The 24,817-nt window shown below is 43.7% G+C and overlaps 1 protein-coding gene across 1 annotated transcript; it reads left to right on the top strand.

Annotated features, from left to right (window-relative positions):
• Nucleotides 1-1,868: 1,868 nt before the first annotated feature.
• Nucleotides 1,869-24,531, top strand: myh14 (myosin, heavy chain 14, non-muscle). Its single transcript, XM_070911239.1, has 42 exons — nucleotides 1,869-1,996; nucleotides 3,680-3,886; nucleotides 5,070-5,226; nucleotides 6,392-6,419; nucleotides 7,366-7,474; nucleotides 10,076-10,168; nucleotides 10,288-10,351; nucleotides 10,513-10,611; nucleotides 10,783-10,926; nucleotides 11,027-11,241; nucleotides 11,337-11,489; nucleotides 11,795-11,968; nucleotides 12,288-12,461; nucleotides 12,560-12,674; nucleotides 14,199-14,404; nucleotides 14,538-14,659; nucleotides 14,954-15,023; nucleotides 15,125-15,285; nucleotides 16,254-16,362; nucleotides 16,519-16,650; nucleotides 16,758-16,964; nucleotides 17,061-17,198; nucleotides 17,398-17,521; nucleotides 18,015-18,186; nucleotides 18,305-18,517; nucleotides 18,688-18,832; nucleotides 18,907-19,113; nucleotides 19,242-19,346; nucleotides 19,573-19,725; nucleotides 20,009-20,257; nucleotides 20,364-20,477; nucleotides 20,567-20,665; nucleotides 20,760-20,972; nucleotides 21,058-21,219; nucleotides 21,315-21,443; nucleotides 21,557-21,645; nucleotides 21,738-21,861; nucleotides 21,978-22,186; nucleotides 22,775-22,883; nucleotides 23,386-23,558; nucleotides 23,756-23,779; nucleotides 24,422-24,531. Exons 2-41 carry the CDS (start codon nucleotides 3,776-3,778, stop codon nucleotides 23,766-23,768), a joined length of 5,583 nt encoding a protein of 1,860 aa, XP_070767340.1. The 5' UTR covers nucleotides 1,869-1,996; nucleotides 3,680-3,775; the 3' UTR covers nucleotides 23,769-23,779; nucleotides 24,422-24,531.
• The last annotated feature ends 286 nt before the right edge of the window (nucleotides 24,532-24,817 follow it).

Below are 24,817 nucleotides of genomic sequence, written 5' to 3'. Positions count from 1 at the left end.
TAGAAAAAAAACTGAGGCTGAGATGCATGGCAGGAATCAGGCCTGATGACATACCTGCTGAGGCATGGAGACGCCTAATAGTTCATACAGACACCATACAGACCAGCACAATAGTCTACATTTGCTCAAGCTTGTTTCATCCCCTGTGGTTACTTAAGAGGACCATGTGTCAGCTCATTCCTCCATAAAGCCTAATTTTGATTATCATAATACTTTGTTTCACATGATTTTGACACTTTACCAGCTAGCTCATCATTCAGTCAATCAGAAAATAAATCCATCAACAGTTGTTGAGCATCATTCAGAGTTCCAGCTGCTTGAAGGGTTTCATTCCTAAGTTGTGTGTCTATCTTGGTTGCCATATAAACTTCAGGTCATCAAATTCCATAAATTCAGATGAACCACTAACCTGTGAGAACTGTCTTTCCATGCTCTTAGAAAAATCTATCAAGATGCTGTAGCTAATAAGTAATTTGCTTTAATATAAGTATTGATAATCTAAGACTGGGTTCTCTATTTTTTCAAATGTCAGTCCATTAATTAGATTGTGAGCTACATGCATGTCAAGGGCCTGGTGCTAACATTCAGTAGGTTGTTATCTGTATGGCTGCAATTAATAACATTTTCGTCATTGTTTCCTCTCCTGATTATTTACTAAATTCATTGTTTGGTCTATTGAAAGTCGGCAAATAGCGACAAATTCCCATCGCAAGTTCCAAGAGACCATGGCAATGCCTTAAAATGTCTTCAAAACACAAACACATTCTGTTTACTATCCTAGAAGACTAAGAAAAGCATAGAATATTCACATTTCAGAAGCTGGAACAAGTGATTTTTTTCCCCCATTTTTGTGGAAAAAAATACGGTTTAATTTTCTGTCACTTGTTTCAGGTCTAATTATATAATGTCTTGAGCCATCTTCTTCCTAATGCTGTGTGTGTGTGTTGCACATTAGTGACATTTACCAATGAATGCAACTAGCTCATCTGTGACAGTGTCATTCCCACTAGCCTCAATGCAAAGTTTTAGAGTTGTCCTCCACCAAGACAACTTTTCTCACGGAATCACTGCTGCAGCATTTTTTCATAGTTGTCAGAGCAAATCTAGAAACATCCTGTGGTAGTACTACAGTCACTCTGACTGGAGATGCATTCATGTTTTGGAGTAGTAACCACTTTTAGCTACTGTCACCTCATCTTTCACAGGATACTGGGTCCAAAAACGAATCAGCATTTTGGCTCCATTGTGTCCATTAGTTTTCAGTGAGGGCTTCACTACAGTTTTATCTCTACTGAGTCCAGTGGCCTGTAGTAGAAGGACGCTTAATTTCCTTTCAGTTAACAATAGATTCAGTCCATTTCGATCCTCTCTCCTCACTGCCATCCCACCCTTTTTCCTTCTTCCTCGCCCTCCCTCCCCCTCTCACTGTCATGTCAGTTTACTCAGACGATTGATGTATCTCGCTGTTCCTCCTCCCTCCACCCACAATCTCTCTTTTTCTTCATCTCCTTGATTTGCCGTGTCTTTCAATTAGGCCATCCTTGACCCAATCTCAGCTGACTATGTCTGCATGCTACTTGCGTGCCGTGCTACTACTGCTCTTCCTTTATGTGTGTGTGGGTGGGTGCACATGGAGTATGTGTGTGCATGTAAAGTGACACAGAGTCACATCAGTGTCACTGTCTGACACTCCTTTACATCATCCACAGCGCTCCAGTTTTCAGCCTCCCACAAGACACGAGGCCTGTGACGAAAAAATGGCTCAACACACTTTTTATTGTCCCCCCTTTTTTTGTCTCCCTTTCTTTCCTCACCCAGTGCCAGTAGAACCATGTCCAAGCCAACGGGGGGCGGTGCCAACGATGTCACCCGCTTCCTGTCATCGGGGGCAGCGCCAGGGTCTCCCACCTCCAACGCTGTGTTCTCCGCCGCCAGCCAGGCCGACTGGGCAGCTAAGAGGCTGGTGTGGGTGCCATCAGAGAAGCATGGCTTTGAGGTAAGCGGGTATTGTCCACTTGTAAGAGAAACGCTGACGATGACGTTTTGTTTCCAACAAGCACCGACCCCTAGGTAAAATCATACTGGACGTAAAGCAATGAAACAAGTAGAATTTCAGGGAAAATGCAATTTACAACTTGTTTTCAACTTTCTGCTTCCCACTATCTATAAGTATTAATCCTCTGGTAAATAATTAGCCCCAAGTGTGGGCCTTTACCTGAAGGTGTGTCAAACAGGTGAGGCAAAGCAGCATAGGGTGTGTGTGCATATTTGTATGTGTCTCTTATTTTATGAGGTTTTTATCCCCATGACGATGCCCTATTTTCCATGCTTTCCATCGTCCAATTAGATTCTCTAATACGCCATGTGATGCTTTCTAAGACATTTAGGCCTAATGACTATCATAAGACTCATGTCATAATATTAATTTGTTCCGCTTATCCTCTGTACTTGCATACTGCACATTACAAGTTTTCATTGGCGCATATTGTAGGATGTGACATATGAATCCTATCTCCGAGTCTCCCTCTCTCTGCTGGACTGGTTTCATAGAGAGCTCTATGAATAGAACAATACTCTCCTTCAGCCTCCTAATGTTAAAGAGGCCGTTGTAGAGACACTGACTTCATTTTACACTCATGATCTGAGAATGGCACTGTTGGACAAACACACACACAGCAACACACATACCAAATATACACATTCATACAGTATAACACACAGAGAGAGACACACGCACACTTTCATCCAGTTTCATATTCTGAGCATGTAGTTCAATCTGTGACTAATGTACACCCACACAAACACAGGCGCGCACATATTTTGTGTGTTGTGCATGTCAAGTAGCAGAGAGAATAAAGTGCAGCAGAACAGAGTCCTGTGACCAGAACCAGAGTTCACTACTTCCTGTCCAACAAGCACCAGACAAACAGCATGACAACAGAGTTCCTCTCCTCCATTTTCTGACCATCACCATCTATTCTTGTCTGCTGTCGAATACAATCACAGCTCATACTCTAACGCTCACTGGCAGAGATTCTGACAAACATTTTCACAAATACATTTTCAATGCTTCATTTTTAATGCAGGACTGCTGGTTTACCGTAGAGTTAAAGGGCTAGACCAGAGCTTTGTGTGTGTTATAGCCCAGTACCTACAAATCTATAATACATACATTTTCACAATTTTCGAAAGCAATCTGTTAGTTTTTTAGGTCTACCGTCTCGGTAGCCGTTTGCTTCTATTCTTTCCGGTGCTGAATGAAAAACTTTCAGGATCTTGAAACTTGCTTGAGACTGGTAACTCATCACAGTTTCACTGTTTAGCCTTGTTAGTGCCTCAAAGGAAGATGCACCATCCGAGATTTAAGACTTCTGAGAGGATTTGGGGCTGCCAAACAGCATCTTTTTAAATGCAAGAAATTATTAAATTCACATTCGAGATCGATTTTTATTTATTGATTATTCTGAAATTGATTTCCTCTAAATGCATTGCTTGTTTGGCACCTGATCATGAAATTCTGACATTGACAATGGTAAATGCTGACATGATGTTCACTGTGGTGTTTCTCAATCAAATTTAAAGTCTCTGTTATACTCTTTTTTTCAAATTTAACAAAATCTCTCTCTTCCTTAATCGCCCATACTGTCTTTGTTAAACCTCTCTTTTCTTCTACTCCCAGTCGGCGAGTATTCGGGAGGAGCGCGGTGATGAGGTGGAGGTTGAGCTGACAGACAGCCAGCGGCGGATCACTCTGTCTAGGGAGGAGGTGCAGCGGATGAACCCCCCGCGCTTCAGTAAAGTGGAGGACATGGCCGACCTCACCTGCCTCAATGAAGCCTCGGTGCTGCACAACCTGAGAGAGAGATACTACTCTGGCTTGATCTATGTGAGTGCATAAATCAGTGAAGACATGAAAGAAAGTGAACGCATCCACAGCATATAACTAATAAAGGATCTGTGGACACGGTTCTCACGCCAAATGCACATGTTCACATGCTTCCATGAACAAGAGAAGGCAGTTTGTGATGTTGTGTACATGCATGTGTTAGCAGTTAGCTCCTCTGGCGTCTCCTGTGTAACTGATATGGGGTGGTAAGAGAGGCGAGGAGTCAGTTTACAAAGTTGTTCACGTGTGTGTGGTGGCAGTGGGAGGCGTCTCAAGTTTCACCTGCACAAAAAGACGTGAGTAAGATAGGATAAGCAGGAATGTAAGTCTTAGTGATGTAAGCCAATGATATCTGACATACCCAGGAAGCATATAGTGTGTGCAGTTAAAGTAGAATAATATATAGGCAATTAAATGTAGTTCAGCTGCCTATTAATGGAATCAATGATTGAGGATGGAGCTGAGAGGAAAGATTATGAGATGGACAGAGAGGACCAGGGATAGATTGTTGGAATAGCTTTGAGAGGCGTATTACAATATGAGATAAGATAAAGTGGTGTGTGTATCGTTCGTGACTTTCACTACAGCTGGAATGCATTATGAGAACGCTAAGGTCTGGTTGTGGATGGATACCGTGTAGAAGATATAATCACTGGCTGCATTTGCATCAGCCAAAATGTTCCTTTCTGAACGTTTAATTGTAATCTTTTTTATATATGGACCATCCGTCTGGAAACGGATGACTGATTGTTTGCTTGACCGAAATCAATTTAAATGACAATTCCCTGAATGTTCACATCAGGTGTCCTGTTTACCTGCGTCACAATGACTAATCATGGGTAATGGTGCCGACCTGCGCAATATATTGAATCAAATAAATGACAGAGCTGCACTGAGCGCTTGACACCTCTATTGGTTTACTGCTGTACAAACTGCTGAAGCAATAGTTTAAAAAGAATATGCTACTCCTGCAGTTATCAACCACGAGAAGTCAAGCCTCCTACTGTTATTGACGATCTCCATGAATCTAGCACGAATAACTTAACTCAAAAGTGACTGAACATGTGCAGAGAGTGTTGATATTCAAACACAGAAGGACTATGATCCCGTTTTATTCCGACTGGATTGATATCCTATCGTTTGTGAACTGAAAGTAAATCTCTCTGTTCTGTGTGTTTTCCAGACATATTCAGGCCTGTTCTGTGTGGTGGTGAACCCTTACAAGAACCTGCCCATCTACACAGAGGCCATCGTGGAGATGTACCGGGGCAAAAAACGCCACGAGATGCCCCCGCACATCTACGCCATATCAGAGGCCGCCTATCGCAGCATGCTACAAGGTACTCAACACTATCTGTGACCCCTGACCCCTGACTAACTCTGACACCACAGCTAACCCCTGCATGTGCTATCAGCTCAGCTGGGCTGGAACGTGGTACTGAATGTCATCTGTGATCTTTGCTCACTAAGCCACACTATGAACGCTATTTGAAGGTGTGGCATATTCTTGGCTCGTCGCTGTTATCAAAACCCTTAAAAGTGAAAACAAATAGGCAAGACGGTATTTTTCGCAACAGATATTTCTAGGTGTGGCATTCCTTTGTAATGAGTATATTCAGTCATATTGTATATTTGTTTTGGTGATGATAGTAACCACACATTATGCTCGTAACAATGCATCACAGACATTTTTCTCGGCCCTGCCCGTCATGCTGAGTTCATGAGATGAGACAGACAGAATTCCCAGCAACCATTTAAAGGCGGTTAAGGGCCGATTGAGCAACGTCTCTGCCTCAGGGTGTCTTCCACAGATAACAGGACAGGACAGATGAGGCTCTGTGTCTATGTATTTGCCACCCCCCTCAGGGCAGGTTGTAGGTGTGTTACCACAGTGATTGAACCTGTAGGACCAGTATGAATTCTTCTAGACTGAACGTGTGGGAATCTTACAAGCCAAATACAAAGTATGGTAAGGTTGCAAACAATGTCCATCCATTGAGTACCATTGTCCTGTGGTTTGGCATCCTGGAGAGACCAGTTCTGCTGGTGACCTGCTTCTCTCCACAATGCTAATTAGTGGAGGACATTTAAAAACAGGAGCAGGGCTAGTGTGAGTCCATCTGTACACATATAATAAGTATTACCTGTCGAAACGTGAGATATGAGCCCCTACGGAGGCTTCCAGACAGCGTCATGTACTTCAGTTAGTGGGGGCCGAGGCTTCGTATAACATGAGCCAACCAGTGGCAAGGATAACCTCCTCACTACCATGCAGCACCTTACAGTGTGTTATTTCAAGGAATCATATGTCAACATGCGCAGACTTTCAAATTGTCAGAGCTGTTTGATGTTGACTTTGCTGTCTTGTCAGCTATGTACAACCACATGTTTAACACTGTGCCAAAAATGTAGAAAACATGTAATACTGACACCAGATGATGATACTGATCTATCTGTCTATTTGTATGTTACTAAGTCGTCCTCGCATTGTTTTTTCTTCCACAGACAGAGAAGATCAGTCAATCCTCTGCACGTGAGTAGCCTCCTGTAGGACGTCAGTGTCTGTGAATGCTTTGTAATTTGCTGTCAGGAAAATCTCTGTATGGGTCACATTGAGAACGTCTCTGTTGGAGTATGTGTCTGCATGTACTGTATGTGCTTTCACGTGTCTTCATTTGTGTGTTTTTGTGCTTCAGTGTATGAAATTGTAATGTATTCAGCTTTCAAGCAAATTAATGGATCAAATTAAATTGTTTTTATTCACAGATTTTTTAGAACATTTTGAGAAAAGAAAACTGTAATGGACTGCTTTTCTACTCTTCATCTCTATATTGCTAATAAGACACATGCAGGTCCAGGACATATCAATGTATCACACATGATGTTTATTATGGGCCATTTTCAAACATGAATTTAAAGAATCAGGACAGAAAAATCACATCTTTGCAAAAAGGTCAGACTTGTAATGTGAATGCATCCTCCTGTCTGTTTGTACCCCTGGTTTGTCTACCTACCTGCTTGCCTGAGGGCCTGCCATCCGTCTCCCTGTCATCATGTCTTCCTGCCAGACTCTTCCTGTCATTGTCAGGGATCCCACTTTATGTTCATCTTGAATCAGTGTATTTGGGACGAAGCGTCTGCTTCTTTTAGATCTTTTACAGCTGCTATTTTTACTCCATTTTCTGTCGTTCTTCTCCAAAAGCAACATTACTAACGCCGCCTGTATCCTCCACACCTGCTTTCTGTTTGGACCTGTGGCTTTGAATGCACTGCATGGTCTCTATATTTACTGCTGTGATGAATGTGTGTTTGGCCACTTGTTCCTGTGTGTCCCCTCTCTTTAAAATGCTTATATATACCTTTCATAATTGAGACCATATGTGTTTAAGATGGACTGTTTTTGTAAAGAGTAGTAAATGGTATTTCGTGTGTATGTGTGTGTTCCTTACTCGGTTTTTGTATGTGTGTGTGTATTCCAGAGGCGAGTCTGGAGCTGGGAAAACAGAGAACACTAAGAAAGTCATCCAGTATTTGGCTCATGTCGCCTCGTCCCATAAGGGTGGCACTCTGGGTAGGAACAAGGAAGCTGTACAGGTATGTTACAGCAGAAACACCACAGAGAGAGAAGAAGGGCCTTCTAGGAACATTTAAAAATGAAAAGGGATGGGAATAACGGAGAAGATGGAGAAGGTGAAGAAGTGGTACAGAATTAGATAAAAGAAACAAGAAGTAGGTTGAGGCTAAACAGAGCTTCACATGTTCACATCACAGTAACATACAGTAGACAATTTAACAAGCTCTTCATGAAAAAGAACATTAAATGATCTAAATCACCAATTCATGTAACAATGCTTCAAAAGTGTATCATACTTGACTGCATGCTAAATAGCTGTATGTCTACCCTCTGTGTATTTGTCAGTGCAGCTCTCTGTATTTTTTATATGTTGTCATGACTTGTGCCCTCAACATTTTTTGACCAAAATACCTGGAATCTGGCCAGAATGTTGTATGTTATAGTTGTGAAATGTTTCTAACTAGTATTTACATTAAGGAATAGTTAAATGTTTTGGGGAATATTCTTATTCGCGTATTCGTCCTGTAATTATTTCTTGGTGTACAGCCGGCTGCAGTGAGGTTGGATTGTGTTAATTAGTGAGCTTTAGATGTGCTGGTAGGTGTGTTGAACTTCAGACAGATCAAGGCTAGCTGTTTCCCCTTGCTTCCAGTCTTTATGCTAAATTAAAATAATCTCCAACTCTGTACTTGGATAGTGTGGTCAATCTTCTCATCTAACTCATGGAAAGAAAGCGAATAGGAAATTATTCAAACTATAGCAAACTATTTCTTTAACTTTATATGATCCACCTCTGTTGCAGTGCTTTCGGTGGCAATTAAATTAGTGCAAAGTTGCTGCTCTCTGTGATCTGCTGCATTTTCTTCCCTAACCCAAACGCAATTTACTTGCATCACTTTCCTCTTTTATCTATTTATTTATTCATACTGACTGGTTTTTACGATAATAAGATGGGTTTTCCTGCAAGTACAATCAGTCGTATTTCATCTTACCCCACATTCTCTTTGTCGTCTTTTCAACATTTTCTCAGCAGTTTTCTTTACCTTCCTGCCTTCTTGCACTTGTTTCCCCTCATTCTCTTTTTTCTGCGTTGTCCTTCTCTCTTTCCTGCATGTTCAGATGGATGGCTCTCGGTCCCTAACGAGAGGCAGTACTTTGGGGAACAGGGTGAGTGAAGTCTATCCTGCTGTCCTGTCCTGTGCTTTTGTTCCATCCTATTTCCTGCTTAATGAACTCCACAATGATGCTGACTAACCAACACAGTAACCTTAAACCTTTTAACTGTCAGTACTGATGTGGATCCTCATAACAGTCAAGCCTTGTAAAGTATATTTGATTTTGCTTGTTTGTATTCCTTTGTTTGTTGTTGTTATTGTTGTCTTATTTGTCTTTTTTTGTTTGTTTGTTTATCCCATCCATATGTTCACCCATCCACCCATTCTCCTCCCCCCTAAAACTTCATTCCCCCCCCCCTCAATTCGTCAGAGTATGCAATATGTGAGTATGAACGTATTTAGACAACTTGGGGTTTATTCGTTGGGGGTCACATTTTGTAGAAATGAAACTTTCCATGTAGAATATTTACCAGAGCTGATTTGATTCTCTTGATACATGACGAGAATCATGTCTTCTGTGCATAGCGCTTTTCTTTTTGAAAAGTCTTTCAAGTCTTTCTGGGTCTCTAGTTTTGGCACGTTTTATTCTGTTCTTCTCAGTGGGATGAGGGTTGGCTTCCCATTCCCAGTGACTTGTAAATGTAGAACTGTGAGGCATTTCTGCTGTAGAGTTTGAACTGTACAGTATGTGTGTATGTTGAATAAGTGCAGATGCCTGTGGGAGTGAGTGTGGCTGTGTCGTTGCAGCCATCCATGTGTGTGTGTTTAGAGTGTACACACTTGAATATGTGTTTTGTCATTGTGTGCAGTGTACACTATACTGCTCTGTGTGTTTGTGTCTACCTTTGGTGTTGGCTTGCTGACAATCCTTGACAGTTTTTACAGTAACCACCTCCTGTAGCTACAGTAACTCCCCATCACTGGCTGCTGCTGCTGCTGCTGCATCAACAGCTGCTGCACTGGCAATGCGACAACTGCAGTAATGCATTGCAGCTAGCTAGAATCAGCCAATACGTAGCTTGTGTATGATGTTACCATCTAAAGCTGCAGCTTCCCTCTGCCCTTGTTGTTCTACAACAGTGGTTCTCAACTGACTCTTGTTAGTTGGTTTCTAGAGATTGCCTTTTATTTTTATTTTTTTTTAATGTAGGACATTAAATTTGAACAAATTAAATGTGTAACATGATTGATTGCCCTTATTATTGATTGCTTATCTAATGAGGGCCCATTACTCTTATTGACGCTGAGAATCATTTGTTCAAGGGTCTGGGAATGGTGTGTGTTGTGGATGCTATTTTGGGCCCTAAAATGCACCATTTTGTGTCACTGCCCTTCAAGGATGAGTCATGCATTTTATTGTTTTACATAACAGATAGGTGGTTACTCCAAAGAGAGCAGGATTAAATGGTGCATTTTAGACAGGCCCTATGGAGGCCTTTTGTTGAGGCTCTTATCTTTGTAGTGCGGTGAAGCTGATCTGATGTCTCCTGTGTGTCTCAGGGCGAGCTGGAGAGACAGCTGCTGCAGGCCAACCCCATACTGGAGGCCTTCGGCAACGCAAAGACTGTCAAGAATGACAACTCCTCTAGATTTGTAAGAGCAGACTAGATACACTTTACAAAACACCTGAAAGTTTATCATCAGTATCTTCAGTTTGATAATTTACTATAGATATGAACTGAAACTTAAAACCACTTTCTCTTCTTCTTCAGGGTAAATTCATCCGCATTAATTTTGATGTGGCGGGGTACATTGTCGGTGCCAACATTGAGACCTGTATCCTTTTACATATCTTAAAGGTTTTTGCAAAAATCGATACACTCTTGCTATGTATATATTGACTTAAAGGATAAATGGCTAGAAGTAGACCAGGACTATCATAGGAAGTATGATATAACTAGTTTCTGCTGTACATGTCCATGACCATATAAACCCAGACCTCCTTGAAAAGTCCCGGGCCACCCGTCAGGCCAAAGATGAGCGGACGTTCCACATCTTTTACCAGTTGTTGTGTGGAGCTTCAGAGGAGACAAGAGGTGAGCCAAAGGACGATAGTCGACTGACGTGTGATAATGAAATACTGCTATACTACAGAACATACTGGATGTTATTTTGGTGAAATTCACCAGTAAAATCTATCTTTGTCCTTCAGTAATTCCTGTCTTTTCTACTTAAATCTGTTTCACCTTTTTTATTCCTATCCCTAGCGGACCTGCTCTTAGGAACTGCTGATGAGTATCGCTTTCTCAGTGGAGGCTCCATCCCTGTTCCTGGTCAGAGTGATTCAGAGAACTTCACCCAGACCATGGACTCCATGGCTATAATGGGCTTCACTCCAGAGGAATCCATGTGTAAGAGAGGGGATGATAGAGAAGAGAGAAAGTAGTTTTCTTTTTGCATATTTGATCCTTGCTATATATCACCTTCCCTCTCCCTGTCTTACCTTCGCAGCCATGCTGAAGGTGATCTCTGCGGGGCTCCAGTTTGGGAACATTTCCTTCATGAAGGAGAAGAACCAGGACCAGGCCTCAATGCCTGATAACACAGCTGCTCAGAAACTGTGTCATCTGCTGGGCATCAACGTGCTGGAGTTCACTCGGGCCATCCTCACTCCCAGAATCAAAGTGGGTCGAGAGTATGTGCAGAAGGCCCAGACGAAAGAACAGGTAAGAGCTTATATGCATAGACATCTGTACTCATACAGATGAACAGACATTTGTCCCTGTGGAGTGTATCCAACTGTGTATCCATCTTCCTCTAGGCTGACTTTGCTGTGGAGGCCTTGGCAAAGGCCACATATGAGCGTCTGTTCAGATGGCTGGTCCACAGGATCAACAGAGCTCTGGACCGCAGACAGAGACAGGGAGCCTCCTTCATAGGCATCCTTGATATCGCTGGATTTGAGATCTTCCAGGTGTGTTCATGTAATGATGATTTGTTCAAACTGAACACAAAGGATGATGGTGATGGACTTTTGCCTTACCCCAGTATTTGTTCTGAAATGTTTGTGATAAGGGATATTTCACTTTTCAAGCATTTCCCATCTGCTTTTTTGAGGAAAGGTTACAATTAGTATTAACTTCATGCAAGTGTTACAGGCATGTAGTGGTGTGGGTTGTAATCAGTGTACAAGAATATTCATGTTCTTCCATAGTTTACATTAGATGAATTAATGATTAAATTCGTCTTTGTTTGCTTTCCTGAATTCCTCCTCTGCAGCTAAACTCCTTTGAGCAGCTGTGTATCAACTACACCAACGAGAAGCTGCAGCAGCTCTTCAACCACACCATGTTCATCTTGGAGCAGGAGGAGTACCAGCGGGAGGGCATCGAGTGGAACTTCATCGACTTTGGCCTGGACTTACAGCCCTGCATTGACCTCATCGAGAAACCAGTACATACACACAAAAACACACTGTTTTTTTTGTTTTTTATAAAGGAACACACATTATTATTAAGTTCTAAGAATATAGTTGCTAACAATCCATATCTATTTCCACCAAAAAGCATGATAAAGTTCAGGTTGTGGATTCAATCTGTGGCCCACAGAACCTGTTCAAACCACCACACTGACCACACCCACAGATAAAGTAATGAAAGTGAATAAAACAATATAAATGCAAAGCACACACTCTGCTTTGATTCCTTATTCTTTTTGAATTTGTGAAGTCCACATTTCACTCACAATAAATGTTTTTCCTGGTCTCTGTCAGACCCACCCGCCTGGTGTTTTGGCCCTGCTGGACGAGGAGTGCTGGTTCCCCCGGGCAACAGACCGCTCATTTGTGGAGAAGGTGTCTGCTGAGCAAGGCAGCCATCCAAAATTCTTCCGATCAAAGCAGCCACGCGGGGAAGCGGACTTCTCCATCATTCACTATGCTGGCAAGGTATCCCATCAGTTTTTTAACATCTTCCACGCCTGCCATTTTTCCCATTCAAAGGACCCAAGTCAAAAATGTCCCCTGCCCTGCGTAATGTCTCTCAGGTGAACTACAAGGCAGATGATTGGTTAGTGAAGAATATGGATCCTCTGAACGACAACGTGGCATCTCTTCTTCACCAGTCGACGGATCATTTTGTCTCAGAGCTTTGGAAGGAGGGTGAGACATATTTACTCTCACGTTCATTCACTACCATGTACAGTAAACCTTTACTTCATATGTGTACAGTTTGTACAAATGGATGTAAGAAATTAGGGCAATGTACTTTTAACTGAAAAACAAAAATATTCTCATGCCTGTGTGTTTTTTTTCAAGCTTGTCAATTATAAAGAATGAAGCCTTCTGGTGCAAAATGTACTAACTTTACTGTATTTCTCTCTTCTCTTTCTCTATCATGCAACTATTCTATCTTTTTGTTCATCCCTCTGTTGTTCTTCCTTCTTGTTCTTTCCTGTGTTTGCTTGCTCTTGTCCCTTTTTCCTTCTGTTCTTTTATCTTCCCTCTCCACTAACTTGGTGCTCCTTCTTTCCTTCCCTCTTATTTTCCTCCCTGTGCCTTCTTTCTTCCCGCATCAGACATTCAAACTCTTCCTCGTGTATACTTCTTTGACTCCTACGCCACACTACAGGCTAATGGCTCCGACAGTAGGTTCTTCTCCTCCTCTGCGTGTCACACTCACATTCCTCACTCCCACCTCTGCTTACATTACTCCTTTGTTTTCTGTCAGCCCAGTTTTTGATTGCTGTGTGCCTTTTTGTGTCATTTTCTGACTCCTTTTTAGTTGATATTTGTGCTGTAGTGTTAATTCTTTTATCATATTGTCACCGTGCTGTTAGCTCAGTTGTTCTCTCTTTGCTCTTTCACCAAGTTTTTTGCTTTTAGTGACAGTGCTGTGCTTGTGTGATGTAGCTTTTTCCATTCATGAAGAAATAATTCACCTTGGTTTTGTAGAAATTGGACAGTGTCAAGGTAGCAGCATGCTCTCGACTAGTCACAAAAAAACACATTCAGGATCACATAAGAGTTGTGCTGCACAAAAGTGCAACAAACAAACAAACGCAAACTACTGGAGTGGTTTCATGAAAACCAACCATGTGCAGGCAGAAATGTGATCCTGAATGAGCTCTAGAGATGCAACATATTGGCATACAGGACTAACATTTAAATAGCAACCTCAGTATTGGGCTAATAGTATTATTAATGTAGATATTTGGCTGATTGTGGAATTGGCAATTTTATGACCGTATTTCTACAACTGTCAAATCAGGAACAGAATAAATCATCATGGTCTAATTTTTTTTTTTTTTTAAATAATAGACACACAAACCTGTAGTCATGCCTGTCCCGACATGTTCAAGGTTAAGCTAGAAACCTGTTATGCTCCTGCATTGTACTGAGACTGCGTATGTGTATCTTACTGGCCAATATGGGTGAGCAAATAAATGCTAATGGTATTTGCTTTGAAACCATATGATTGCATCTCTAATGAGCTCCAAATCCATTGTATCTGATATCATCTGTCCCGAGACTTGATAACAGATGTGAGATCATCATGCCATGGCATTAGTATGGTATTCACACAGACATAACCACACCAAATCAAGTCTGGCAAACCCTCATTTCACTCCACTAAAGTGATACTGTCTGCTGAAACTGAGACCCCGCTCTGTGTTGTTCGTCCAGTGGACAGGATCGTGGGTCTGGACCAGGTGTCATCGGGAGAGAACAGCGGGCCGGTCACGTTTGGAGCGTCAGGACTGAAGACAAAGAAGGGAATGTTCAGGACTGTTGGTCAGCTTTACAAGGAGTCTCTCACAAAGCTGATGGCCACGCTGAGGAACACCAACCCCAACTTCCTCCGCTGCATCATCCCCAACCACGAGAAGAGGGTAAGACAGGGGGAAAGATGAGGGAAAAGGGAAGAAATGTCTGAATTAAATGTTCCGTTCTTTTCACTCTTAACTTTCTCTCGTCTGCTTGTCTTTCCCTCCCTCCCTTTGTCTCGCTTCTTGTCTCTTTCAGGCCGGTAAGCTGTCCCCCCACCTGGTTTTGGACCAGCTGAGGTGTAATGGAGTTCTGGAGGGGATCCGTATCTGCAGACAAGGCTTCCCTAACCGCATCCCATTCCAGGAGTTCAGACAGAGGTGTGTGTGTGTGTGTGTGTGTGTGTGTATATATATATGTGTGTGTGTGTGTGTGTGTATGTGTGTGTAGTTGTATTTTTGTATCACAGAAGAGATTGGACAACAGGCTCAGCTGCCTTTCATAACCATCTGTCGTTTTTCTCTGTCTCACACACACTCACTAAAGTGTGTGTGAGAAAGTGCTTCATCAAGCACTTTCTCTGGCACCTGCTAATGACCTTTTTTACACATCCTCAGTTTTGTGTCTCTTGCTCAAACACACACACACTTATAAAACTCTCATTTGTCTTCCAGATATGAGATCCTGACTCCTAATGCTATTCCCCGCACCTTCATGGATGGCAAACAGGCATCAGAACTCATGGTGAGTCATTTTTTCTGTAGCCATAAAAATACGACATATCTTACAATGATTCAAATGGTGGAAATCTCCAACTGTTAACTGGATGCCGTGTCCTCGTTCAGATCAGAGCGTTGGAACTGGATCACAACCTGTTCAGGGTGGGTCAGAGTAAAGTCTTCTTCAGAGCTGGAGTCCTGGCTCACCTGGAGGAAGAAAGAGACCTGAAGATCACTGACACCATCATACGCTTCCAGAGCGCCTCCAGAGGCTACCTCGCACGCAAGTAAGGCTTCTACTTGAGAGTAAACATTGGCAGAGAGAGAGAGCTGTGATAGACACATGTTTATTTAGTTTGTAAGCTACACTAAGCTACTGTACATGTTATGTTGATGTTTTTGACAGTACTGCATTATTGTTCCTTTTTTAAATATTTGTTATACATGAATCGACTTGATTTAACTTGAGTCATCAGCCACTCAACAATCACTTGTTTACTAAATGAAACTAAAGTGATAGGAGAAGACACACATCCAACACTGGTGTGGTTTCTCTGTAAGGAGCGCTTGCTTGCTGCTGTTCAGGAGGCAGTTTTGTATTTCGCTCTTAAAGGAGCATCAATATTTAATCTTTTGTCAGCCCCTATCAGTGACTCAGGAGTTGCAGCAGCATTGACAGGTATTTGGCACAGCTTATGGAGGCCTGTAAACGACTTGAATAATAAAGTTATAATTTTACAATGGAGGCTATGTAATTAAAAAATGTTTAATATTCATTGATTCATCGTTTGATCTGGAATAACAAGACTTAAGAAAGTTTATTTATATAGCACATGTCATACACAAAGGCAATTCAAAGTGCGTTACATAATGCGTTAAAAACATTGAAAAGGAAAAACAGCATAAAAACATTGCATTAAAATGTAAATGTAAACTAAGTGTCACCAACAAAATATCTTGTGATTCCAGTCACTCAGTGTTGCTACTGCCCCATTACTGAGCAGTGTAAACGTTAGTCGGAAGGTGAAGTGGAGCACAGGGCAAAGTGGGACTTAAGCCAAAGGTGCAGAGAGCCTGTCAAAGTAATTATTAAGTTGATTAATGCAGATGTTATTTTCTGCTGTAGTCGTCTAGGAGTAGTCTATTTAGTTTCTGTGTCTGAAAGGACGGTCCGCCATTTGAATCATTCCAGAGTTTACCTGCACACACACATGTATTTTTATTTATTTATTGTGGCATCTTTATCACGTCTCAGAGCCTTTCTGAAGAAGCAGCAGCAGCTGAGTGCTCTGAGGGTGATGCAGAGGAACTGTGCTGCTTACCTCAAACTCAGGAACTGGCAGTGGTGGCGGCTGTTCACCAAGGTACCGTGCACACAGCTACATTACAACCTACGTAGATGTGAAATACGCAATAGACACATCTGCTAAACAAAATGATTTACTAAAGCAAAGGCAACTGGAGTGGATATGAGCCTGGCCATAGAAACAATATTTTGCCCCATGTTCTGTGCCAACCAGGTAAAGCCCCTGCTGCAGGTGACTCGGCAAGACGAGGAGATCCAGATTAGGGAATCCCAGCTCCAGAAGGCCAAGGAAAATCTCTCCCGAGTGGAGCAGGACTACACAGAGCTGGACAGGAAACACGCTCAGGTAAACAAACCTCCACCTTGTTCTGCTGCCTGTCCACCCCTGTTCCTCTGCTATGAATCAGTGCCTCTCTCATCACTCTTCCTCCTCCTCTCTTTGTCATGGTCTAGCTGATTGAGGAGAAATCAGTGCTGGCTGACCAGCTGCAGGCAGAGGCGGAGCTGTTTGCGGAGGCAGAGGAGATGAGGGCCAGGTTGGCCAGCCGGAAACAGGAGCTGGAGGAAGTGCTGGGCGAGCTCGAGAGTCGATTGGAGGATGAGGAGGAGAGAGGTGTGCAGATGGCCAATGAGAAGAAGAAGATGCAGCAGAATATACAGGTAACAGAGGAAACTCTGTATTGTTACGTGAAAACTGAAGTTAGATTGAGGCTGTCTTTCCTTTACCTATTAATCAAGTCCTTCTCTCCTTGTTAGGACCTGGAGGAGCAGTTAGAGGAGGAGGAAAGTGCCCGACAGCGCCTCTTGCTGGAGAAGGTTACCTTGGAGACCAAAGTGAAGAGTCTGGAAACCGACCTGCTGAATGCAGTGGAGCAGAGAGACCGACTCAGCAAGGTGGGCATCACATTAAAACTTTGTTATCTTGTGCATGCGTTCTTTCACTATTATAACACCAACACACACATATTTATATATTTTCTATCTGCTGGGACACTTTCATGTCAAATGGAAGACCTGTTTTATTCATCATAGTATACATGTCTTAATACACGTTTCATGATCCAATGCTATATTGTTATTTTTCTCTGAGCAGGAGAAGAAACAGTTTGAGGAGCGTCTGAGTGAGGTGACCGATCAGCTCACCGAGGAAGAGGAGAAAACCAAAAGTCTGAACAAACTCAAGAACAAACAGGAGGCTGTCATCGCTGACCTGGAGGGTAACTGTCCTCATGTCATTCCACAGACAACCTTCAAGTTTAACTGCATTTTCTAAGTAGCGGCCAGTCCTTTTGATTTGTCTGCATGCTGTGATGGCATTAAAACTACTGAGTCGATTTTTATTTGTATTTAGATTGAAGAAGATACACTGATTTTATGTGAAACACTTTTTGAAAGGTTCTTTTGGTACATTGTGAAGTTGAACTTTCCACAACTTTAAAATGTTCAAATACAATATAACCAATTTTCTGCTGATAATTGCGAAAAATATGATCTCAGTATTAAGTAAAATAATTCTCACCATCATTTTAGCCGTAGGGGAATCTTACATCTTAGCACCCGACTTAAGAATACAAAGCAACCTCCCAGCCGTGTCATTCACAGTCATAATTCACCTGACTGGTGGTATCCCTGTTATCCAGCTTTATCTCAATATTTTTACTGTTGAAATCGTGCAATTTATAATCTGTCACTTCTATAATCGTCAATCAGAGCGCCTGAAACGTGAGGAGCAGGGTCGCCTGGAGCAGGAGAAGTGGAGGAGGAGGATGGAGAACGAGTCGGTGGAGGCCCAGGAGCAGCTGTCAGACCTGGGCATGCTGTCCGCCGAGCTCAGGGGCAGTCTGGCTCAGAAGGAGAAGGAAATCACCACCCTGCAGGGCCGGTGAGACACAGGACGACCTGTAACAGACACAGTAACACAAATGAAGGCGACAAATAAAGTTTGTTTGTAATGTTTCACACTACACCTTAATTCATCTGTCTCCCTCTGCTTCTGTCAGGTTGGAGGAAGAGGGAGCACGTCGTGCAGAAGCTCAGAGGGCGCTGAGGGAGGCCATGTCCCAGGTGTCTGAGCTGAAGGAGGAGGTGGAGAATGAACGAGGGATGAGGGAAAGGGCGGAGAAACAGAGGCGAGACCTGGGGGAGGAGCTGGAGGCTTTGAGAACTGAGCTGGAGGACACTCTGGACACCACAGCTGCCCAGCAGGAGCTGAGGTAAATAATGCGAACATAAATTATCATAAAATTTAGGCTTTGAAATTGAAAAAGTTCTCTTTTTGTGATATATTGTCAGATCAGGACTGAAAAAGAAAGTATAGAAGTAGAATTAGGGAAAATGATTATCGAATGTTTTTAACATCCTCCTTCCTCTTCCGTCTACACAGGTCGCGTCGGGAGGCCGAGTTAAATGAGCTCCAGCGGTGCGTTGAAGACGAGACTCGCCGCCACGAGGCCCAGCTGTCAGAACTCAGAGTCAAACACAGCGCTGCCATAGACAGCCTCCAAGAACAGCTGGACAACAGCAAGAGAGTAAGAAGAACACATACTCACACATTCAAAAACATGTAAACATGCAACGTCGCTCATCATGTGTTGTCCTTCAGGCACGTCAGTCCCTGGAGAAGGCTAAGGCAGTGCTGGAAGAAGAGAGGCAGAATTTGACCTCCGAGCTCAAGAGCCTCCAAGGGGGGCGCACGGAGAGCGAGAGAGGCCGCAAGAGAGCCGAGAGTCAGCTGCAGGAGCTCAGCGCCCGCCTGGCTCAGGCTGACAGAGAGAGGGAGGAGAGGGAGGAGCGAGTGCATAAGCTACAGGTGCTAAAGCTAGTTTTTGCTTTGTATGTTTTGAACTCCACAAAATCAGATTCTGTTTCTGCAGTAAAGAGATCCTCTTGTATTTGTTCTGATTAATGTACCTTTATCCCCACCCCGTATTTTTTCAGTGTGAGATTGAGGCTATCGCCAACAATTTGTCCTCCTCCGACACCAAATCCCTTCGGCTCTCGAAAGAGGTCAGCAGCTTGGAGAGCCAACTGCATGATGCAAAGGTAACAAACTGAAAACACACACAGACACCAGGGTGGGGTCAGGTGTGATGTTGGGCTTTGGCTTTAGGGCTACAGCCGCAGACACTTATAGACACCTCCCCCTATAGTTGAGAGAATGACATTTGTTTTTGAATCACCGTGAGAAACCTTGAAAGAATCCTCCAATCCTGACTCAAAAACACCCACATATGCCCAGACCTGGTTAAACTCTTGTCTGCTCTCTCAGGAATTGCTGCAGGATGAAACTCGTCAAAAGATGGCTCTGGGCTCGAGGGTGCGCGCGCTGGAGGAGGAGAAGAACGGACTGATGGAAAGACTCGAGGAGGAGGAGGAGAGAGCCAAAGAGTTGACCCGGCAGATTCAGACTCATACCCAGCAGGTAAATCAGAGACCCACGCAGGCTTTGTATAACTCTGGAGCTGCTGCATCATGTCTTTGAGATATGTCAATCAATCAATTTATGTTATTCCAGACTATGATCCACAGCAGTAAAAGATCAAAATCACTCATCACATACAATACAAATCACACAAAAACACACTACAATGTCCAATATTACAATATCCAAAATAGACCAAAGATGTAAAACTGATGGTTAGGTGGTTATTGCTTTGTGAAGTTTCAATAAACACATCCATGACATTTATAAACCACCTGTGCAGCTGGCAGAGCTCCGTAAGCAGTCAGAGGAGGTGAACACTGCGGTGGAGGCCGGAGAGGAGACGCGCAGGAAACTGCAGAGGGAGCTGGACAGCGCTATCCAGAGGGAGAGACAGAAGGAGGAGGAGAAAGAGAGAGTGGAGAGGCAGAGGGAGCGGCTGAGGGAGGAGATAGAGGACATGACGCTCGCCCTGCAGAGAGAGAGACAGAACTGCTCTGCCCTGGAGAAGAGGCAGAAGAAGTTCGACCAGGTCAGAACCTCGCTGGTTTGCTGCCACGCACAGGCTGCAAAGTCTTAGTAAACATCCCTGAAATGTCCTCCCTTGACCTCTGACTTTGTCTCTTTCACCTCCTCAGTGTCTGGCAGAGGAGAAGGCGGTGAGCGCTCGGCTGGCAGAGGAAAGGGACAGAGCGGAAGCAGACAGCCGAGAGAAGGAGACCAGACATCTGGCACTTTCCCGAGCCCTGCAGGTAGACTAATTGAGAGCAGACAATACAAGAATGTTTGTTGTGTATCTGTGATTGTGGTGATTAATCGTCTTGTGTGTTTCTGTGTGTAGGAGGCCCAGGACCAGAGGGAAGAGCTAGAGAGGGCCAACAAGCAGCTTCGTCTGGAAATGGAACAGCTTGTAAACCAGCAGGACGATGTCGGCAAAAACGTAAGAACCTTCCTCTTGGGACGACCTTTGTTATGTCTCTGTCTCAGTCCTCGGTGACTCAGCGCCTCTGTGACTGACTCTGCTCTTGCGTTAGGTCCACGAGCTGGAGCGGACCCGGAGGAGCTTAGAAACGGAAGCCCAGAACCTGCGAGTTCAGACGCAGGAGCTGGAGGAGGAGCTGTCGGAAGCAGAGAACTCGAGGCTGAGGCTGGAGGTCACCCTGCAGGCGCTCAAGGCTCAGTTTGAGAGGGAGATCAGCACCAGCGAGGAGAAGGGAGAGGAGAAGAGGAGGGCGCTCAGCAAACAGGTAGAGAGAGGAAGGGAGAGAAATCATAGCGTTGTTGCTGCTCCAAATTACTCAACATGTTCTTATGTCCTCCTTCCTATGCCAGGTGAGGGAATTGGAGATCCAGCTGGAGGAGGAGAGGAGTCAGCGGTCTCAGTCTGTGTCATCCAAGAAGCAGCTGGAAGCAGAACTGCAGGAATCCGAGGCCCAGGTGGAGGCATCCAGCCGTGGAAAAGAGGAGGCTGTGAAGCAGCTGCGGAGGCTGCAGGTAAAACAGAAAAATCTTCCCACACATAAACATTGCCTTCCTGTACTCGTCAATGGCCTGCGTTTAAAAAAACACAAATTTAATATTTGTCACAGGGTCAAATGAAGGAAGCTCTGCGTGAGCTAGATGAGACCAAGTTGTCGCGCGAGGAGGTGATCGCACAGTTGAAAGACAGTGAAAAGAAGATCCAAACACTGGAAGCAGAAGTCCTGCAGTTCACTGAGGTGCGTGTGTTTAACTGAAACACGGCAGAAATATGAAGATATAATGCTTTTAAAATGGTGTTCGTGCTGTAAATGACTTTCAGACCCCCGTCTGCATTCATTTGTTCATGTAGGAGCTTTCTGTGTCAGAGAGGCAGAGGAGGCAGGCTCAGCAGGAGAGAGACGAGATGGCCGATGAAATGGTCAACAGCAGTTCTGGAAAGTTAGTATCACTTTACTGCAGAGACACTGTGTGAATCAGTGTGTTGTTGGTTGGACTTGTGTTGGTAATACTATAATCGTATGTTTGTCCAGGACGGCACTGTTCGAAGAGAAGCGGCGGTTAGATGCACGAGTCAGTCAGCTGGAGGAGGAGCTGGAGGAGGAGCAGAGTAACTCTGAACTGCTAGCGGAGAGACAAAGGAAGACTGCTCTACAGGTACGGTAGATGTACCTGCACACACACACATCCAACCACCACAACAACCACACTCTCTGTCACCCGTTACATGCATGTAAGCACACATCGCCATTGCTGCTCTGCTCGTGGTCCAGGTGGAGACTCTGACCGTGCAGCTGCAGGGAGAGAGGACTCTGGCCCAGAAGGCAGAGGCAGTTCGGGAGCAGCTGGAGAGGCAGAACAAGGAGTTGAAGACCCGACTGGGGGAAATGGAGGGAGCGGTGAGGGGCAAACACAGGCTCAGTGTCGCCGCCCTGGAGGCCAAGATCGAGTCGATGGAGGAGCAGTTGGAGCAGGAGAGACAGTGAGAGAAACTGACACACATGCATTAGTACAGATTTAAAATGAAAAATTATTTTTTTCATTTTTATTTTATTTTTAAAATGTTATATTTGTTGACAAAAACAAAACAACAAAATAATGAGGGTCAATGCATATTTTATACATAAAAGCTCATATATATCATATATTAAAGGTTACTTTCTCAATTTAACTCCTGCAGTACCTGTAAAATATATATATATATATATATATATAAAAAATAAAATAACATAATAATGGGGGAGGATGAATTAAGACTATTCCATGTCCATTACAACTCCCTGTTTCTTTTTGGCCCCACACCAACCACGCTGTGAACATAATTGTAAACAACTAATATAATAAACACTCAGACAATTGAATTAACCACTTTTAAGGCTAATGAGAGGACAATGAGACATAAATGTAACAAATTCAGCTGTGTTTTAGCAGATTTTAATTCATTAAATCTTCCCCAAAAACTAGCAGAAGGCCCCTAAAACACAATCAGAAGGCCATATTTTACCTCGAAAGATGTCTTTCTTTTGCTTGGTGCAACAGGTAGTTTATAATGAACATTTCTGTCTCCCAGGGAGCGAGCCATCGCCAACAAACTGATGCGGAAGACAGAGAAGAAGCTGAAGGAGGTGATGATGCAGGCAGAAGACGAGAGAAGACATGCAGACCAGTACAGAGAACAGGTAAGAAAATTAACGTTTATCAGCTAAGATGAGCCACAAGAGGATACACAGAATAGTATAACCAGGGTCAGCACATTAAATAATAATTTAATGGGGGTCAGGTCGACTAAGCTCGCTGCTCTAATTGTTGCCCCGGGGCACAAAGAGAGTGTTGAAAAATCATCCTAAAATGAGTGATTTATCCGGCTCAGTCCAACCTAATCCTAATCCCGCCCCGGCATCTGTGTGTTCATTGGGAAGGTAGAGTGTATTCCACTCCGAAAAATAAATCCCTCAACCACAGCAGAGACACCAACCCTCCTCCCAAAACATCATCGGTGATAATCTGCCAGGTTTAATCTGACTCCTGATCCTTATCAGTCCTCCTGCTCCCAGACTAATCTCTCTTTTTATACATCCGTCCCCCTCTCTCTCTCTTCTTCTTGTTCCCCTCTTGCGTCCGATCTCATGTCTCACCCCGACCTCTACAATACACTCTGCCCCCCTCCCTCCCCTCCTCCAGCTGGATAAGTCAATGGTCCGCCTGAAGCAGCTGAAGAGGCAGCTGGAGGAGGTGGAGGAGGAGAACTCTCGCTCCAACGCCCAGAAGAGGAAGCTGCAGAGGGAGCTGGAGGAGCTCACCGACAGCGGTCAGAGCATGACGCGAGAGATCACCTCTCTCCGCAACCAGCTCAGGTAACCGCGCGCGCGTGTGTGTGTGTGTGTGCGTGTGTGTGTGAATTTTTGAATGATCATCATTTATTGTTCTTTTGTTTGTTTTTAACCCCCATTAACTTGATATGATTTGTTTTGCTTTGCTCTTTTGTTGCATCTGTTTGTGTCCATCTAACACTGACAAACTGTCCATCTGTCTCCGTCACACCAACACTCAGCGTCCTTGAATAGAGGCCAGATAAGTAGGTCACTGTGTGTGTCTTCTTTTTATTATTTCTGTGTGTGTGTCTGTGTGTGGAACGGTACATGTTCAGTTCATATAGTACATGTGACATAACGCGTCATTTAGGTGATTTAGTAATAATCTTTGTTGCTAAAGTGTTTGTAAACGTTATTATTCAACCATTACTCAGCTATTCTCCTACTAAAAAAATGGAACGGTTAACACTTGATTAGTAGTTTTTTAAACTGAACAATTAACTGAAAAATAATCAACAGATCGATAGTGAAAATAATTGTGAGACACAGCTTTAGTTTTAAGTAATGAAATGGCTGAACTACCATATTGGGCTGAATACAAGACAATATTCTATTAAGTGCGGCTTGTATTATATAACAGTGTATACTGTAGTGTAACACCGCCTCTACAAAGAGTGTTGCATTATGGGTTGTTGGTACCCTTATTGTTGCTAGGCTAGTGAGTTTAGACTTAGTCAGCCCTAATTGTGTTAAAGAAGCCCAGTTTAACCTACAGGTATTTCTGATGGCTTCCTGATGAATACCTGATTCTTATAGTCAGGTTTTCCAGAGAAGTCTTTGCCTCCAGCTGCACTCAGCTGGTTCACCGCTGGACAATCTGTAACTCTCTCTCTCTTCTTGTCCAGGCGTGCTCCTTTGCCCCTGGCGATGCGTGGGCGCAGAGCCCTGGTGGACGACCTCTCGTTGGAGAACTCTGACTCAGAGGAGCCCCCTGCCTCTCCGACCCCCTCCTCTGGACTTCCAGGGACCCCGACTCCCTCCTCTGAACACAGCCTGGACCCTCCGCCGCCCTACACCGTCAACAACACAGTGACGCACACATAGACTCACATAATGTACACACACACACACAAACACGCACGCACGCATCTGCCTCTCACGGCCTTGACCACTCAGGGGGTGACGGAGCGACATGCACACAGTACATCCCAACACTGTAGTTTATAAAGGTAAATGATTTAGGATGCACACATCAGGCGATATAACTATTAAACAACCTCACTGGAAAACAGAAAAAAGTG

Source organism: Enoplosus armatus, chromosome 9 (assembly GCF_043641665.1).
Source record: "Enoplosus armatus isolate fEnoArm2 chromosome 9, fEnoArm2.hap1, whole genome shotgun sequence".
Taxonomy (NCBI): domain Eukaryota; kingdom Metazoa; phylum Chordata; class Actinopteri; order Centrarchiformes; family Enoplosidae; genus Enoplosus; species Enoplosus armatus.
The sequence above is the reverse complement of the archived record's forward strand: the minus strand, read 5'-3'. Positions and strand labels throughout refer to the sequence as shown.

What these genes read in the sequence shown, in the direction of transcription:
- myh14 (XM_070911239.1), top strand. Translation starts at nt 3,776, where the DNA reads ATGAACCCCCCGCGCTTCAGTAAAGTGGAGGACATGGCCGACCTCACC. An exon ending in TGGACAGGAAACACGCTCAG is followed by an intron (nt 16,651 to 16,757) that starts GTAAACAAACCT and finishes GTCATGGTCTAG; the next exon opens with CTGATTGAGGAGAAATCAGT. An exon ending in CACTTTCCCGAGCCCTGCAG is followed by an intron (nt 20,478 to 20,566) that starts GTAGACTAATTG and finishes TTCTGTGTGTAG; the next exon opens with GAGGCCCAGGACCAGAGGGA.